At 48.4% G+C, this 18,444-nt stretch overlaps 1 protein-coding gene and 1 pseudogene across 8 annotated transcripts; one reads left to right on the forward strand and one right to left on the reverse strand.

Moving 5' to 3' along the window:
• Positions 1-1,158: 1,158 nt before the first annotated feature.
• LOC147006507 (coxsackievirus and adenovirus receptor homolog) lies at positions 1,159-14,157 on the reverse strand. 8 transcript variants are annotated; one of them, XM_085868656.1, is made up of 5 exons: positions 14,087-14,157; positions 7,285-7,466; positions 4,579-4,780; positions 4,224-4,428; positions 1,159-3,821 (listed from the first exon to the last, which is right to left on the reverse strand). In XM_085868656.1, exons 1-5 carry the CDS (start codon positions 14,112-14,114, stop codon positions 3,512-3,514), a joined length of 927 nt encoding a protein of 308 aa, XP_085724782.1. In that variant the 5' UTR covers positions 14,115-14,157; the 3' UTR covers positions 1,159-3,511. The 8 variants fall into 8 exon arrangements, 5 of the variants coding, with proteins under 5 accessions (XP_085724782.1, XP_085724781.1, XP_085724784.1 ...); XM_085868655.1 differs by lacking the exon at positions 14,087-14,157 and adding an exon at positions 13,351-13,972; XM_085868658.1 differs by lacking the exon at positions 14,087-14,157 and adding an exon at positions 13,317-13,969.
• On the forward strand, positions 8,731-10,270 carry LOC147006508 (uncharacterized; annotated as a pseudogene).
• Positions 14,158-18,444: the final 4,287 nt, after the last annotated feature.

The following is an 18,444-nucleotide window of genomic DNA, read 5'->3' on the forward strand; positions in this document are numbered from 1 at the left end:
CCCCGTTTGTTGAGAACAATGTCAAAAGTAAATAAAGGAGGAACCCTTGTGGTCGTTTTTTAAAATTTTGTTTCGTGACACCTTATCACGGAGAGAAGACCTTTGCCTCCTTCACCTTTAAATTCAGTTGATTCGAAACGTTTTAAGGACTCCCTGATCGGTACGATCCAAATAACGCCGTGGTGCCCTGCGTGGCACACCAGTTTTTCTCAGTGGAGTCAGATTGCAGGTTTGGCAGGACGACCTCCAATGAGACTGTGGCCTGTCCTTGGTTTTTAGCCAACAAATTAGCATGATGGATGAAACGCACAACCACGGTTCCACAAAACCGAAGGTGGCTGCTGGCCATGGTTGGAGCCTGGATGGTTCTGCGTCTCTGTCCTGAGGCTATAACCACGAGAAAAGCTGTCTCTTCCGACAAATGCTGTAAAGATGCAGCCCAGAAAGATTTATGCGGTACCTGAGTCAAGGCCTGTAGAACCAAGGGCAGACTCCACGAAGGAACCAGCTGTTTCAATGGAGGCCTCTTCAAAAAGGACCTGGTAAGTCTGGACAGAAACTGAAGAACCATCCGGAAAACCTTTGTGAATCATCACAATAGCCATGCAGTAACCCCTAATTGTGGCTAAAGCTAACCAACTATCAAAAAGAGATGAGGAGGTCAGCCACCTATCTTAGGGGACAACACCTGGATCTACTTCTTGACTTGGCACCATCTGCAGAAAACGGCAAAACTGGTCTCATTGGACATGTGGATTCATGTTGGCAATGGGTGGTGAAAGGAGGCAACCTTTCCAGAAAAGCCTGCCTCTTCCGCAGACCTCCTGAGAGATGCCACAGTGTAAGTTGAAGAATGGCTCGGGTTCCTGTATGGCAGTCCCGACCATGGTTGGGACAGTTGGCAGGAGCCACGGCAACTCCACGAGTAGGTGCAGAAGCTCTCGTATTGGGGCTCCTCACAGGTCTACCTGTCTCTCCTCTTTCCTAACTATTGTTTTCTGCCTAACATAGGTTTAGGTGGGAAAAATCAAAGGGGGTAAAAGAAGATGGTAGAGTTGGAGCGGAAGGGAGATATATGGATTGAAGTTGGGAATCTGGGAAGAGAAGAGGGGAGAGTGAGAGGGGAGAGGGAATTCCACCACTCTTGTGCACCTCGTGTGATTGAAACGCTTTTGCTTTATTCGTTCATTGAAAGAAAGAAAGAAAAAGAGTTGAGCCAAGAGGTCTTTGAAAAAGTACGAGCAGTGTGAAATGATGCAACAAACATGAAGCCAGGGGTAACGAGGATCACACATCAAGTGTGGGTCACAACAAGCCTTACATGTGCGCGTCACTCTTCTGGGCAAAACAATTCCCGACCAATTTCGCTGACTCACTGCAGATGTACATCATACTTCTGGAACAATTTATATAAATTAATTTCACTCGTCATGTTGCGATTATTCATAATTATACAATTAATATCAGCAATAGCAGTAAAAAAAAACATTTACAATTTGAATGTTTGCGGGCTGTGCCACCGCAACAAACATCTCGACGGATGCACGTTCGACGTTGTTGGCAACAACAGGTAACCTGCACCTGCGTAACAGCAATCTTGAGAACAGCATGAAAACCATGTCGTTCCACTTCACAAGTACCAGCAATGGCAAACGCACAAGAACCATGCCACACCGTCCCAACAACACAACTTGAGACATCATGTCACGCATTGGCTCCGTGGTATGTGCGGAATCGATCCTCATCAGATTGGATCAAGAACGGCTGCTGGATACCAGCGGCTGGTCAGGTTGAGGGAAATGACTGGAATGATTGTCACGTGATCACATTCCCTCCGTGGTCGCGAGACACGGAATTGTCATGCGGGTAATACTTGAGAAGTCATCTTGTCAACATCCAAGGCTTGAGTCGTACATCGGACATCGGTTACTCGTGAACCAGGTAGTGATTGGTAACCGATGTGTTTCGGTTGGATGGATTTGATAATTGGGTCCTTGCTGGTTTTCTTCGGAGGATGCTTGAGCGACGTGCTCCTGGTGATACAGGTACATTCCAAGGTGCTGCTGGAGTTTGGAGAGCGGACAGATTGTGCGAACGAGACGTTCAATGTTGTTACGTGGATGGAACATCGCACATTATGAGGAACGCTCGTACGAGAGCCGGACACATTCAGGGGAACAATGGATAAAATCTCTCTCTCTCTCTTTTTTCATCTTTTTTTTCGTAAAACATTCATCTCTCCGACTCTCTGGAAAATCCTCTATATCTCTTTGCTGGTGACTCAACCCTCTGCCGTACCATCGGTCATCCCTCAGACCGGCAAGCAGCAGCTTCTTCGCTCACTACAGATCTGGGTAAAATCACAAACTGGTCCAACACGTGGAACATGTCTTTCAATCCGGACAAATCTCACACTCTCACCATGTCTCTCCGAAAGGACCGCTTATAAACCCCCCCATCCACTTTCTCAACAATCCTCTGGAAGAAGTCCTTTCTTTCAAGCTTCTGGGTCTCACTATCTGCCATGACCTTTCCTGGGAAAGCCACATTTCAAACCTCGCCTCCAAAGCCAGTCGCCGACTGGGAATCCTCCATCGTGCAAAGTCCTTCCTCGGCCCACCTGAGCTCCTGACCACTTACAAAGCTTTCGTCCGCAGCCTGATGGAGAACTGCTCTCCCCTCTGGGCTGGTGCTCCTGCCTCCCACCTTTCTCGGCTTCACGCTGTGGAAACCAAGGCATTTCGGATCATTGGCATCTCCCACAATGAGGCTGAGTCTTTGGGCCTCTCACTCTGTCACCGCAGGTTGATCGGTGGTCTTTCTGTCTTCTACCCTCTCCTCTCCAGCCTCGCCTCCCCTGCTCTCTCTGTGATTTGTCCCCACCACATTTCCGCAGGGCGCTCAAGGTCCGCCAACAACCCCCTTCTGGTAAAACTACCAAAATCACGAATCACTGCTCACCTTCACTCTTTCATTCCTCTTTTTTCCCGCCTTTGGAATAAACTCCCTCACTCTAATAAATCACATTCTTCCCTCCAGGCCTTCAAAACAGCTGTTCACCACCACCTCTTGTCGTCCCCAATCCAAATCCTCGATCTTTTCTATCCCCGATAATCCACACAAACCTACCTCCTTCAAATTCCCTGCTTTCCTTCCTGAAAGTCCCTGTAATGTCCATCCTGTATTCCCCATGTTCCCCGCCCCATCCCTATCCCTTCCACAGATCTCCTAATGTCTCTGTTCCCCACTGTTTTGTCATTCCCACTCCCGCCCCTCATTTCATGCCCCCCTTGCTGTGCGTTGTGTGTTAGCTCTCACACGAGCCTCGACAATGTATACAAAAAAACAAACAAACATTTAACAGGCTGTTGTTTGATGTCTGCCAATCGATATCAGAAGTGGTTAGCATACCTCGATCAACGTCCTGTTAATTTCATCCATTGCTCCCCATATGGAACGTCCCTCCCACGCAGATCGACATGAGATCCCGCCGACCAGCAAGAATATTTCTTCATTCCACATTTTGGGGAACAACAGCACGAGAGTGGGACAGATTGAGGGGAACACCAGCTCTAGAAAGGGACACATTGAGGAGAACGAACACCAGCTCTAGAAAGGGACACATTGAGGGAAACATCAGTACTAGAAAGGGACACATTATGGGGAACATCAGAACAAGAAAGGGACACATTATGGGGAACATCAGTACTAGAAAGGGACACATTATGGGGAACATCAGTACTAGAAATCCCATGAACGAGTGGGATGAGTGAAGTTCGGGGACGTTCATGTGGGGAGGTCGTGGAGCTGGAGAATCCTCTCTGGAATTGTGAGAGGGAAACAGGAGAAAGAGAAGAGGGGGAGATGAAGTTAAGGCTCTGGGTAAATGCACATCATTTGTTCATGAAACGTTTAAATGTGACATTAATGGCTGACCAATCACAGATCACTTTCAGGCATCACTCGATAAGGAAAATTTCTCGTGTGGGATTTGACAGAAACTCCATCATGTTTCATGGGAAACCATGAGAGATTTATTTAACAAGAATGAATTGTAACGAATGAATAACACCAATACGGACCACCCATTCCTCGCCCAAACTGTCATGGCCTTTTTGAAGGCCATTCTTCCTTGAAGATTGATAATTTAAATAATTTCTTTTGACTAGGTTGGCATTGTGAAGTTTAGTCATGTGACATGAACTCAGTAACTCGGGCCTCACAGGATATCGTCACCTTCATCCTCCTCAGAACGCTTGTATGGACGGCAGGAGAGGAAGCAGAGGAAGGCCAGAAAGATGAACGCAGATGCCATCACCACACTCACAATGATCTTCGAATTGCTTCTTTTGTCAGATGTCGCTGCCATTGAAGTCGTTTTCTTCACTGAAAATATTTTCGGAACAGGGGAGGTGGGAAAGTTGGGGGCTGAGGGGGGGCAGCAACAATTTCATGAAGATGTTATGCCGTTGGTATGCTAACACCTTGACTCTGCCCCCCCCCCAATCCCCTGATTCCACCACCCAACCATCCAACCACCCCCCCTCCCCCAACTTCCCTTCCCAAAACCATAAATACCATGAACAATGAGAGAGATCGTTCGACGATTGACAGTCGGAGGGATTTTCACTTTACACTGGTACACGGCGGTGTCATCGAGCTGTAGTTCTGTGATGTTTATGGAAGCATCTCCTTCACTGACGTTTCCGATGAATGACACGCGGTCGACGTACGTGTCCCTCCCGTTGAAGACACGCCCGTCAAGAGTGTGTGTTATGACCTGCATGGGAAGGGAAGGGAAATGGGATTCACGGGATAACTTGAGGGCAGGGCAATACCAATGCTCGCAACGGATCCTCGTTTCACGAAGAGGAGGTGAGTTATCACAGGCATCCTGGAAAAATTACAACCTCCTTCCTCTTTCGGTCGAACGTCAAAGAAAAAATGATTCGTGAAAGACCCCAAAGAAGGTGGGAATCATTGGGACTGTTAAGGTCGAAGTAGTAGTCGTACTGTATATAGTAGCAGTAGAAGTATTATTGGAAGAATTACAAGATGTAGAAAGAGTACAAGTAGTAATATATACATATATATATATACAGTATAATATATACAGTATAATAGTTACAGTCTGGTGTTGGCGCAGTGGTAAGAGCAGCGGCTTGGGATCCAAAAGGTCCTGAGTTCAAGCCCGTTGGGCCACTGAATTAATACACCAGGGGGTTGACTTAGCCTGTCATCCTTCCGAGGTCAGCGAAATGAGTACCAGTATACTGGGCCCGGTGTATGGCCCGGTTAAAAAATAGGTGTACCATATCCCTGTGTCGTAAGAGGCGACCAGGGTTGCGTCAGGAAGGGCATCTGGCGTAAAACATGTGCCAAATCACTATGCGGATCATACGGATGATCCGCTGTGGCGACCCCTAACTGGAGCAGCCGAAAGAAGAAGATATACATATATATATATATATATATATATATATATATATATATATATATATATATATATATATATATATATATATATATATATATAGTCATTGTAGAAAAAAAAATCTTTTAAAAGTCTTTCATCCAAGTCGAGGTTAATGGTCATTTTTTAAAGACCACTAATTCGTTTCATCGGCACAAAAGGTTCTCATGACAATTATTTTTTTTTGTATCCATTGTCAAGGCTCGTGGTCGTGGAAGACACGGGTGGAACAGAACAAAAGGAACAGCAACTAGGGGAGAGAGAGAGAGAGAGAGAGAGAGAGAGAGAGAGAGAGAGAGAGAGAGAGAGAGAGAGAGAGAGAGAGAGAGAGAGAGAGAGAGAGAGAGAGAGAGAGAGAGAGAGAGAGAGAGAGAGAGAGAGAGAGAGAGAGAGAGAGAGAGAGAGAGAGAGAGAGAGAGAGAGAGAGAGAGAGAGAGAGAGGACACACCAACAGCAGAGTTGAAGGATAAGATAGGAGACATGGACAAATTAGAGGCTGCAGCCTACCTAACGCAACTGACAGGGTGAAAAGGGCAGAGAGAAGATGTGCAAGAGCAGCAGAGCATGTTTTCAAGACACAGCCATGAGCTGATGCCCTCCGGTCCAGCAGCAGACTCAGAGTGGAGGATTGAAAGAACCTTCTCCACCGTATTAGGTGAAAAAGACACAGAGACCAGGAGCTCCTGGATATGACAGGGAAGGATGGGAACACAGAGTGAGGGGTTGGTGACACAAGATTTGGAATCAAACACAGAATCGAGACATTTAGCCGTCTAACGAGCGGAGTCGGCTGTGGTGCCATTTGAAGAGAGCGAAGAGATGGAAGGGGAGCGTGCACCAGAGCCAGACTGAACAAGGCACCACCAGGTTTTAGAGGAGAGACAAGTCATTCTTGAGGTTGGACAGATGTTGTTTTCTGATTGTGCTGACTGGACACACACTTGTTGAGGACTTTGTGGGATTCACTGAGATTGCCTTCGGTCAGATTTGCCTTCCAGGAAGAAAGGACAAGTAGTTTCAAAGCAACTACCTCACCAGAAGATTCGGTGTACCATGGGCAAGAAGGATAGGATAATTGAAGATGAGATGGGATGGATTTGTGCATGTGTGAGAGAGAGAGAGAGAGAGAGAGAGAGAGAGAGAGAGAGAGAGAGAGAGAGAGAGAGAGAGAGAGAGAGAGAGAGAGAGAGAGAGAGAGAGAGAGAGAGAGAGAGAGAGAGAGAGAGAGAGAGCAGGTTTCTGTGGAATAATTCCCAGGCTGAGTTAACATCAGGGGCAATAAATACGGGAGATCAGTCCTGAAGAGAGACGGCTGCTTGCAGTCCCTGTCAATCTGCTTAAGTAAAATGCCAGACTCTCCGGCGTTGAGGCAGCTCTCTGAGAATAGCCAGGAAGATGTTGACTTTCACAAGCACGTGATCAGGATTCAGATGAACCAATTGCAGAAGAAGAAGAGCAGGAAATATTTGCAGGAAAGTTTGTCATCACCAAGTCCAGGATCTGGATTGGAGAGTTCACAGATTGAGTCAGTCCTTCGGAGTCACAGAAGTCCTTTGCTGAACTACATCATTGGAACAAAGAGATTTGTGGGCAAAAGAAAATCGATGTGGACATCGACAATAAGATCCGAAGGAAAGGCAATGCTTTGTGATGCTCACTTGATACAGCTCGTGGTCTGCGTGCAGGTAAGTTTACTTGTAAAAGGTACAAGTTTGTTACATGCATGACCCAATGGCTGGGCCGAACGAATGAAGGAATGAGTACGTGGTGGAGTGCGGCGAGAGTGTGGTTGGTCAAAACAAATCACTCACCAGTTTGTTTGGATTGAGATTGCCGGGGATGTTTACGTTCCACTCAACGTCCACCCTTCTGGTAGCGCCCGGCTCGCGGTGATATGAGCACTGAAGGATCGCAGAGGCGCCCACGGTACTCTCCACCAGAATGTTACCCGTCGCAAGCCCAGTACTCTGCATGAAGTCTGCAACACACCACACTGCACCACAAACAACACAAACCTTTAACCACATTTAACCTGAATGCATAAACATGATTCGGCGGCGTTTACACCACCTATGGTGTATGGCTTGAGAAATACAACAACCCAAACAAGAGGGAGGGAATTGTTAACAAACAACCACTAAAGTGAGAAGGATCCCGAGTGTGCGTAGGTTTGGATTGAGTTAATTAATTAAAATTATCACGTGTTCATTCGGGTAAATCTCTTCGTTCGGGGGTAAATTTTTGAATTCATTCATTTTAAGCTCCAACCCCCGGAATTCGTTGGAATAGTCGAGAAAACTCTTCTGGTGTTTTTATTTCAAATTCCAACAACATTTACCTCTCCCTCATCGACCTTGAAGTTGAGCCTCAGTTTCTCGGGGTGGCTGACATTAGAACGACGACGTATCGACCTGTGCTGAACTTTAAAACGCTCTTGCAATGTCCAATCGTCTCTTTTATTGTGATACGTCGATCTGTGTGTTTGTGTAATGTGTAATGTGTATTACTCGTTCTTCAAAACTGCCCCCCTAAATTTTTTTTTTCTTTTTCTGGTTGAGTCATCAATCTATCAAGCATGGCAGCAGCGAACCGTCGCTGTCTGATTGCTCCATTTGAAATCATTGCCGGGTCTCAACTTCCCTCGGAAGAAGAAGTGCTGGGACTGTTGATATACCGAATCGAGGTCGACAGGAGGTCTGTGCAGGAGGCGGCCAACGATGTCATGAAAATTGTCATTGAGCTCTGGTTGAAAGCCAGGATCCCACTTCAGCGACAGGACTCCATCCTGGCAAAGATTGAAAAACTCCATAAGGAGTTTGGAAACGTCAAGCGGAACAAGAGGCGAGCTGGCTCTCAAGCGGTGCGTGAGGAAGCTTTCAAGAAGCGGATAAAGCATCTCTTCGATGTCGCCGGCGCCAATGCCCTGGACGTCCTCACGAATGAGGAGGATAAGGCATTTCTGCTAGCTCAGCGCGAACCCGGTCGCCATGGAAAGCTGGGATCTGTCGACACACGGTTAGTTGCCGTGGAGGCCCGCGCCGCTCAACGCCGTGAGGAGCAGGAGCGACAGAGGCAGCGCACGGAGGATGAAGCCAGCACGTCCATGATCCAAGTGGAATTGGAATCGTCGTCCACCTCTGCAGATGAGACCAGTCAGGAGGGGAGCAGAGACGGAGAAGCGAGACTTCCAAAGCGCCCCAGGAGGGCTATGACAAACATGATCACGCCAAGTGTGGCAGCGGCTCTGGACAGGACCAAGATTACCGACTGGGGAGCAGTCTATGTCCTGTCGGCGGCAGCCCACTCGTTCGGCCATGACGTCTCCGAGATGAACATCAACCGCAGCTCAATCCGGCGGCATCGGCGAAAACACCGGACGGATGCTCGTGTGGCACTCAAGGAGGAGCTACGGGGGGGGGGGGCTGCACACTCATTGTTCATTGGTATGGGAAATTGATGCAAGACCTTACGACCAAGGAGACCGTCGATCGATTTCCCATTCTGGTCTCAGGCAATGGAACGGTGCAGCTCCTCAACGTCCCCAAGCTGCCGAACGGAACGGGCTCTGAGATGGCCAAAGCAGTTGTCGGGACACTCGAAGACTGGGACAATACTGAACGCATCGGTGGGATGTCGTTTGACACGACATCCTCCAACACTGGCCTGAAGAACGTGGCTTGTGTCCTGATCGAACAGCAGCTCAAGAAAGATCTCCTGTACTTTGCGTGCCGCCATCATGTCCTTGAGCTGCTCCTCGCTGCGGCTTTCACGACGGTCATCGGCTCCACGTCAGGTCCAACAGTGATCATGTTCAAGCACTTCCAAGGTCATTGGAAGTTCATCGACCGGAGTCAGTTCGAGTCCGGTGATTCCCACACCCATGTGCGTCCTCTGCTGGACCATGTGGACAAGGACTGGTTCCAGAGCACCCTCATCAACCACAAGGGCCTTCGGGACGACTACCGGGAGCTGCTGGAATTGACTGTGATCTTCCTTGGCCAAGTCCCCCCACGAGGAGTAAGGTTCCTAGCCCCCGGACCCATGCATCACGCAAGGTGGATGTCCAAAGCCATCTACGCAATGAAAGTTTTGGTGTTCCGGAGCCAATTCAAGCTCACAGCGAGGGAGGCGAAGGGCCTGCGGGAAATTGCCGTCTTCGTCAGTCGCCTGTACGCGAAAGCCTGAACACTGGCTCCGGAGGCCGCAGCTGCCCCTCGACACGACCTGCAACTGCTGAAGGATTTGACGACCTACATGGACGTCAACCGGGACGTGGGCAAGGCAGCTCTGACCAAGCTGCAAGGGCATCTGTGGTACCTCTCGGAGGAGCTTGAAGCTCTGGCACTCTTTAACCCCCTGGTCACGGTGGAGGAGAAGAGGCAAATACTCACCTCACTTCACATCACGGTGGGAGATGAATCTCCAGCGAAGGGCCCAAAGCTGCCCAGCCAAGACGTCTCAGGACTCCAACTGCAAGACATGGCATCAACCAACACGCGACGGTTCTTCCGGAAGCTGCGCCTGGAAGACAGCTTCCTCGACGCCGATCCCGCGACCTGGCTGCAGCGGGAAGACTTCCGGACAGCGGCGGCCTTCCTGCAGGGGATAGCGGTCATCAACGACAACGCAGAGCGAGGAGTTGCCCTCATCCAGGTATACAACCGAATGCTAACTCAGGATGATGAGCAACTGCAATTTCTCCTCCAAGTTGTTTCTCGTCATCGCGTGGAGTTCCCGGACTCCACAAAGAAGACCGTGGCTGCTGGTGTGGCGGCCCAGCAGGAGCAGGAGTACTAAGTCGGACGGGCCTTGGAGCCTTGTGGGACATTTTGCTTTAGATTTTTGTTTTAGTTTAATCCATTTAACTGTGTAATGAGGTAACCATTTCTAAAATACTGTATATTGTGTGTTATAAGCTAACATTGTGGGAATAAATGGCACAAAAATTTTTCTTCAAGGATTGCTGTTTTTATTCCTCAGGGTGAAACTTCAAGGTCGATGAGGGAGGGGTAAATGTTGTCCGATTGGAAATAAAAGTTCACCAGGAGAGTTTTCTGGAGTTTTTTTTCCGCGTTGGAGCTTAGAAAATCCGAAGTTGAGGAATAAGGACCACCCATGACACGACTATTGAATACAGGACATGTCCACAATACCCACGATCGAACCCGTAGTCGGGCTTGCTTTCCATCCTCAGGTGCACTCTGATCTCATCCAAGTAATGAGAGGTCACCTGGAAATAACTTTTGGGGATGCGCATGTTACAATCAGAGCTCTCAGGTAACCAGAACGGTATTTGAAACATTTATCTTCCTCCGCCTTCACCATACCCCCACTCCTCCCCACCTATCTTCATTATCGGTGTAAAACAATTGTTTGCTGCTGCAACCTGTCGGCTCACCTGGCGAAATGAGACAGGATCCAACTGTCTCCAAACTGGGCTGAAATCGACTCAACTTGGACATTCTGTCCATCATCATTATCATCATCATCATCCGAAAACATGCAATTTGGTGTCTGGCTATTATTTTGACCACGATACATTCGGTGGTTATTTATCAAATCTCAACCAAACTTGACAGAAGGACGAAGGATTACATGATGGAGGTTGTGTCGACTTCATTTGCCTCCCTCTCCAAAAGGATTTTCCGCCTTGGGCAAAATCTGTGTTAAGGTGTATATCCGTGTTAGGATAGCTAATCATGGTGTTTTTCCCAGGCTGCTTCTAATCACAAAAGTAGTGACAATACAAATGATAACAGCATTATATTAATGTTATTACAAAACAATATTAATATTCATAATATTGTTATAGATTCCAGCGGTGGCAGGATTCACACCCAACTCTTGGCAGCCAAATGTTGAAGATTCGGCGTCCCTTAACAGCACCGCCGTCTCAGGGGTTATCACGCCGGCTAGTTCGACACAGGTCTCAGGTCACGTGCCTCAGATCACAATACCAAAGTACACCTGGGCCTTACCAGTTGGGGATATAGACCCCGGCTACAGACTGGATTTGTCAGAGACCGAGCGAAGTCTGCCAGTCCGTAGCCCGTTTGGTTTTATATACAAATCGAGCGGATTGTTCCTCGTATGGGCGCGTGGCACTTTCATATGAATCAGCCAGATTTATTGGGGACACATCGGTGAAACACAACACAAGCAAAGCATTCATGAACATTATAATTAATCTATAACCCGCTCTTAACTAGGGAGCTACGGATACGGGTTTCGAAGGGGGCCCAAGCGAAATAAACCTTAGACGACATGCAGACAAGACACGGAGTACTTGGTGGTGCCTCATGGACGAGAGGAAAATTGTCGAAGGCACGAATGCGGTCGTGAGAAGCCGATGTCAACGGATTCGAGCGCCCAAGCTCGAGCATGCAGCGTGGCAAGATGGCGCTCGTACTCCTTTTTCCGGCACCGCTCGCACATGCCACGGCGCGTCCAGCCCCGCAAGGTCGACGGCACAAGAGCGAAAGATCTATGGTGCGTTCCAGCTGGTTTCTCACAAGGTCCAGTATACAAATCCAGGCCTGGCCTGTTCACCAGACTAGGCCAAATTGGGGTGTTGGGCTCCGCAGGTGGATCAATGGGATCACAAGACGTGTCGAGCCATGCAGTGAGTAAGGACAGTCAGAGGTTCCGTGACTGGACTCCGGATGAACCTGTCGATGACCTCCTCATAAAGTTGATCGCCGACTCTCCTCATGCAGTTTCTCTCCTCATAGAGCAGATCGCCGACTCGACGCAAGCAGTTTCTCCCTTGCCTTCTTGGGGCTCGATTTTCTCACGAAAGCATATCCCAGACTCACAAAGCAACCAGTTCCTTTTGCCTTTTTGCGGCGGGCCTTACGGACCGCCTCCAGGGACCCGTGGTTGGTCCATCGCGTGAGACTGCAGCGGCTCTCCGCCAATGGGTTGCCGGAACGTCTTGACTGACCGTCAGAGCGCCGGGTGGGGGCTAGTTAAGGAGGGGGGAAGGAAGAAGAAGCGCCTCTCGGTACACCACCACCGTATGAACACTAGACAGCCTTCTACACCTCCCGACACACATGTAACGTCCGATTACCAAACAACCTGGCTAAACATGCATTTAAGGGGGGATCTGGGCTAATCCTATATTTAATAACCCACTAAGGGCCCATTTCAGCAACACTATCACCCCTCCTCAAGGGGTTTTTTCCTCCTTGAACAAACGCCATGTTAAAGTGTTTAAATATCTCATTCTGGCGTTTTGTGGGGCACCCTTACTGGAAGTAAAACGTATTATAAACCACAAACATGTGCGATGACCTTTTAAAACTCAGTACTGCTGTTTCACAGAAAACTCAAAGGGAAGAAACAGGGGGGGGGGGTATTCAGTTACCAAGCAGCTTACAAGCGCTTGCCAAGCCAGCCGTTCCTTATCAATGGTTTCGGACGGAATGCTTGCTTGAATGCTTAAGCCGCTTGGCGAGCACAAACATGACCCTTCCTGCTGCTCCCGTACGGAAAGGGCACACTAACCGATGAAAGTGACCTGTGAGCAAGTATCACCGTCATCAGAAAACACCGTTTCGAGGTCGCAGGTAGTCGTCAGTACGTGGGGTACGAGAAGCCGTTACAATGCATCATGGTCCATGTTCATACACAAAGTGAATGCCAATTAGTTTGCTTCGTTAACGAGGAACACGTGGGGTGATCACATGTCTACCACCAGCGTGGGTGGATGGTGTATTGAGGGGGACGTGCGAGTCTGGCGATGACAATACGAGGACATTTCTTTCGTTTTTCGTATTCCGTTCAAAACACGGTTTTCACGTGACGAGGTTATCAAACACAGAGCGGTTGACGTGGGCACCTGTGGACGATGTGCGAATGAAGACGTTCCTCACCGACGATGAGAAGCAAAAGCCTCGGATCGCACGAACATAAATGCTTCTTCTTCTTCATCCTTCGGAACGACTGGAACAGAGAAGAACGTGATGACGTGTCGCGAGAGCGTGCGTCCGCCTCAGGACTCACCAATCACAGGCCACCTCGTCGGTATGGGAATCTTCTTCTTCGCCCCAGTTTTGAGGTCTTGCGATCCATTTTAAAACTATTTACTCGTTCTCCCGATGCTTCGTTTCCGGGGAAACTCGTCCATGCATGAGCTACTCTCTGAGTTAAAGACTCTTGCATTAAAAAACACCGTCTTGACTCTCCCTTTACTCCCTGATACTGCTGCGGATTATACCGTCATGGATTGTAACACAGCTTGGAATGTTTAAACCGCTGTTTTAAACACGAGCTCGTCAGCAGAAAATCCAGACGAGTGACGCACTGTGTCTGTGTATGTGTGTCTATTAATTACGTACGTCTATTCATTGATTGCATACTGTTGGAATGTACCTTTGACCCTTGAGCCTGCTGAGACCCCTTCGACGTTTGAAGACCCTTTAAGACCCCCAAGATCCTTTAGACATCAAAAACTCAGGCGATCAAAAAGACCCCGAAGATCCAAATGACCCAAAAGACCGTGAGGACAAAAAAATTCCCAGATGACCCCCCCCTCCAAAAAAACCCCCAAAAGTCCCCGGATGAGAATATCTGTGATTAATTTGAATTCTCATTAAACAGCGAACGCACCTTCTCTTCGTTGTCGTTGATCCTTCATTATAGATGATGCAGCAGTCTTCAGGTGCACCAAAAGGAACACCACGATTTTTTTTTTTTTTTTTTTTTTTTTTTTTTTGTATACCTTGGTCGAGGCTCGTATGAGAGCTAACACACAACTCACAGCAAGGAGGCATGAGACAAGAGGGGCGGGAGTGGAAGGGACAAAACATTGGGGAACAGACACAGGTGAACTGTGGAAGGGAGAGGGATGGGGATGGGACGGGGAACATGGCGAGGGGAAGATGGACATTAAAGGGACTTTCAGGAAGGAAAGCAGGAGAATTGAAGGAAGTGGGCTTGGGTGGATTATCGGGGGTAGAAAAGATCGAGGATTTGGATGGGGGAAGATAAGAGGTGGTGGTGAACAGCTGTTTTGAAAGCCTGGAGGGAAGAATGGGAAAGAATAGAGTGAGGAAGTTTATTCCAAAGGCGGGAAAAAAGAGGAATGAAAGAGTGAAGATGAGCAGTGATTCGTGATTTTGGTAGTTTTACCAGAAGGGGGTTGTTGGCGGACCTTGAGCGCCCTGTGGAAATGTGGTTGGGACAAATCACAGAGAGAGCAGCCGAGGCAAGGCTGGAGAGGAGTCGGTAGAAGACAGAAAGACCACCGACCAACCTGCGGTGATTGAGTGAGAGGCCCAAAGACTCAGCTTCATTGCGGGAGATGCCAATGATCTTAAAAGCCCTGGTTTCGACAGCGTGAAGTCGAGAAAGGTGGGAGGCAGGAGCACCAGCCCAGAGGGGAGAGCAGTACTCCATCAGGCTACGGACAAAAGCTTTGTAAGTGGTCAGGAGCTCAAGAGGGCCGAGGAAGGACTTTGCACGACGGAGGATTCCCAGTCGGCGACTGGCTTTTGAGGCGAGGTTGGAAATGTGACTTTCCCAGGAAAGGTCATGGCAGATAGTGAGACTCAGAAGCTTGAAAGAAAAGACTTCTTCCAGAGGATTGTTGAGAAAGTGGATGGGGGTTTTGTAAACGGTCCTTTCGAAGAGACATAGTGAGAGTGTGAGATTTGTCTGGATTGAAAGACATGTTCCACGTGTTGGACCAGTTTGTGATTTTATCCAGATCTGCAGTGAGCGAAGAAGCTGCTGCTTGCCGGTCTGAGGGATGACAGATGGTACGGCAGAGGGTGGAGTCGTCGGCAAAGAGAAATAGAGGATTTTCCAGAGAGTCCGAGAGATCATTGATGAAAACCAGAAAAGAACAGGGCCCAGAACGCTACCTTGAGGAACTCCAGCCTGCACAGGAAGAGGGGATGAAAGAACTCCATTTAGGGCCACACGTTGACTGCGACAGGAGAGGAAGTCTGCGAGCCATGAGTGGAGATGGCCTTGAATACCATGGGAAGAGAGTTTGGTGAGTAGGGCAGGGTGCCAGACTGTGTCAAAAGCACGTGATATGTCCAGGGATACGGCTCGGATTTCCTGTCTGGCATTGAGGACCTCCATCCATTGATGGGAGAGCAGTAGCAGCATATCTAGGGTAGAGTGACCTGGTCTGAAACCAAATTGATGATTGGAAATCAAGCCATTGGAGAAGAGGAAGGATTTCATGTCTGAAGCGATGATGGATTCCATAACCTTGCTGATGATTGGGAGAAGGCTGATTGGTCTGTAGTTACAGGGATCTGTTTTTGCACCTTTTTTATGCAGGGCAGTGATGTTAGCAGATTTCCAAGCAGATGGCAGATGACCTTGGGAAAATGAGAGGGTGAATAGAACAGAGAGAGGGTGAGCAAGAGCAGAAGAGCAGGCTTTGAGGACACGTGGGCTGATGCCGTCTGGACCGGTTGCAGAATCTGACTCGAGGTTTGAAAGCAAGCTCTCCACCTTGTCAGGAGAAAAGGATACAGAGTCCAGGGACAGTTGGGTGCGACTGGGTAAAGTGGGTAGAGATAGTGATGGGTTTGGGACACAAGATTTAGCTGCAAACACCGAGTTTAGACATTCAGCTTTATCACGTGTGGAATCAGCAGTGCGGCCATTTGAGGTAAGGGAGGGGATGGAGGGGGAACATACACCAGAAACAGATTTGATTAAACGCTACCAGGATTTTGAGGAGGGAGAGAGGTTTGAGAGTTCAGACTTGAGATGAGAAAGATGTTGTTTTCTGGCTCTCCTGAGGGTAGCTACACACTTGTTCCGAGCTTTGTGGAAAGAACTGAGATTGCCCTCAGTTGGGTTTGCTTTCCATGAGGCAAAGGCAAGTTGTTTCAGGACAACTGCCTCGCCACAAGCTTCAGTAAACCAAGGGCGGGAGGAAGGGTAAGACAACTGAACACGAAAGGGGATAAATCTGTGCATGAGGGAGAGCAAGTTTCTTTGAAAGAATTCCCAGGATGAGTTGATGTTTGAGAAAGTAGTGATAGGAGACCAGTCTGTAAGTTTGATGGCTGCTCGGAGACCCTGCCAGTCGGCTTGAGTGAAATGCCAGACTCGACGGCGGTGAGGTGGTTCTCTGATAACAGCCAGAGAGATGTCCACTTTAACAAGGACGTGGTCAGAAGAACCAATTGGAGCGAAGGAAGAGCAGCAGATATTGTCAGGGAAATTTGTCAAAATCAGATCCAGAAGAGATGGAGTACCATTGGTTGAGATCCGGGTCGGGAAGTTGACCGATTGAGTCAGTCCCAATGAGTCACAGAAAGCTTTTGCTGATGTCCCATGGCAGGTGAGAGAGGTACCCACACCGAGCCAACTGGCGTGATGACAATTGAAGTCGCCACATAAGAGGAAGAGAGAGTTTGGATGAGAAGATAGAAGATGGTCCATGTTTTCGGAGAGTGAGGTGTAGATGGAGTCATCACTGTTCGGTGGACGGTACAGTACACATATAAACATGAGGTGGGAGTGGAGGGGAAGCCGAAGCCAGAGGTATTCCTGGGGGTGTGGGGGAGTGAGAGCAGTGCATGGAGAGTGAGGAATAGAGTCTTTGATGAAGAGAGCAACACCTCCACCAGGACGAGGCTCAGGTCTGTCATACCGTAAGAGGGAGTAACCAGGGAGAGATACTTGGGAGTCAGACACGTCTTGGGAGAGGAAAGTTTCTGTTAGGCAGATAATGTCTGGTTTGTCAGTGGCAACCTGCATGGAAAGATCTGAAAGGTTTGAGCGAAGGCCCCGGATATTTGAGGTCCACACTTTTAATGAAGAGGTAGGGGAGGAGGCTTTGGGTGCAGGAGGTGGAGGGGGCGGGGGAGGGTAGGACGAGGGACGACGCCGGGAGGTAAGGAGGGTTGCTGACGGAGTGCGGGGTATTGCAGAATAGGGAGGGGAGGGGGCCGAATGAGGAGGAGAAAAGGCTCTGTGGTGCTGGGAGAGAGGGGGGACAAGAGACAAGGAAGATGGCAGTTGAGTATTTGAGGAGGTGGAGTGAAGAGATGGAGGTGAGAGGGCAGTGGAGGGAGGCAGGTTGGTGGATGAGAGGGGGGCAACTTAGAGAAGGAAGAGTGAGGGGGATGAAAGGTGGGAGAAAGGTGAGGGGGGAATTTTTGAAAGAGGTGAGAGGGAGGCTTGGAGGGAGAAGAGTGGGATGGTTGCTTTGAGAGTGAGAGTGAGGGGTGAGGGGGGTGAGTTGGCACTGAAGTTGGAAAAAAGAATGTTTGATGGAAAGCGAGCATCCATGGCAAACTGTGGTTTTTAAAAGTTTTAGGTCAGAGATGCGATTTAACACAATTCTTGATGGATGCAATGAAGGCGAATTCAGAGCATGGAGAGAAGAAGCGCTGTAATAGTTGGATTTTTTAGGCAAGGAATGAAGGAGAGGTCGAAATGAAAGCAGTCTGTTGAAATAGCAGAAGAGTAGTGCATTGTGAAACAGTAAAGAGTACCACATGTGTGAGAGAGGAAGATGAAGCATCATAAGATCGTTTTTGTTGTTAATATTAATGTATGAGAGAGTTCAACAGATTAGGTCATGGAAATGTAAAAAAAAAAAAGAAATCGAGGAAGACGAGGAGGAAGTTAAGAGGAAGAAGAAGTAGCAGAATCGGGAGAAGGTGAGCGTGTTGTTGTTGTTGTTGTTGTTGTTGTTGGGTATATTTTTTTTTTTTTTTTTTTTTTTGAGATAAGAAAGAGATTAGTTGGGAGAATGGGGGATGTTTGGAAAGTGGGGAGGATGAAAATTGAAGGTAATGGGGAGAAAAAACAAACAAACAAAAAAAAAAACGATCGAACACCAAGTGGAACCGGTAGGCCTCAAGCCTAGGACTAGGCCTCAAACACCAGGTAAGAACGTCGACATAAATACTCACAAAATAGCACGATTTTTGAAACAAAACCGAACTAGGAACACACATTAACATGTAGGTGAGAAAATTAAACAG

The sequence above is a fragment of the Eptatretus burgeri genome, unplaced genomic scaffold (assembly GCF_056783735.1).
Source record: "Eptatretus burgeri isolate ZD-2024b unplaced genomic scaffold, Ebu_testis_v1 Ebu_testis_scaffold_3169, whole genome shotgun sequence".
In the NCBI taxonomy this organism is placed as follows: domain Eukaryota; kingdom Metazoa; phylum Chordata; class Myxini; order Myxiniformes; family Myxinidae; genus Eptatretus; species Eptatretus burgeri.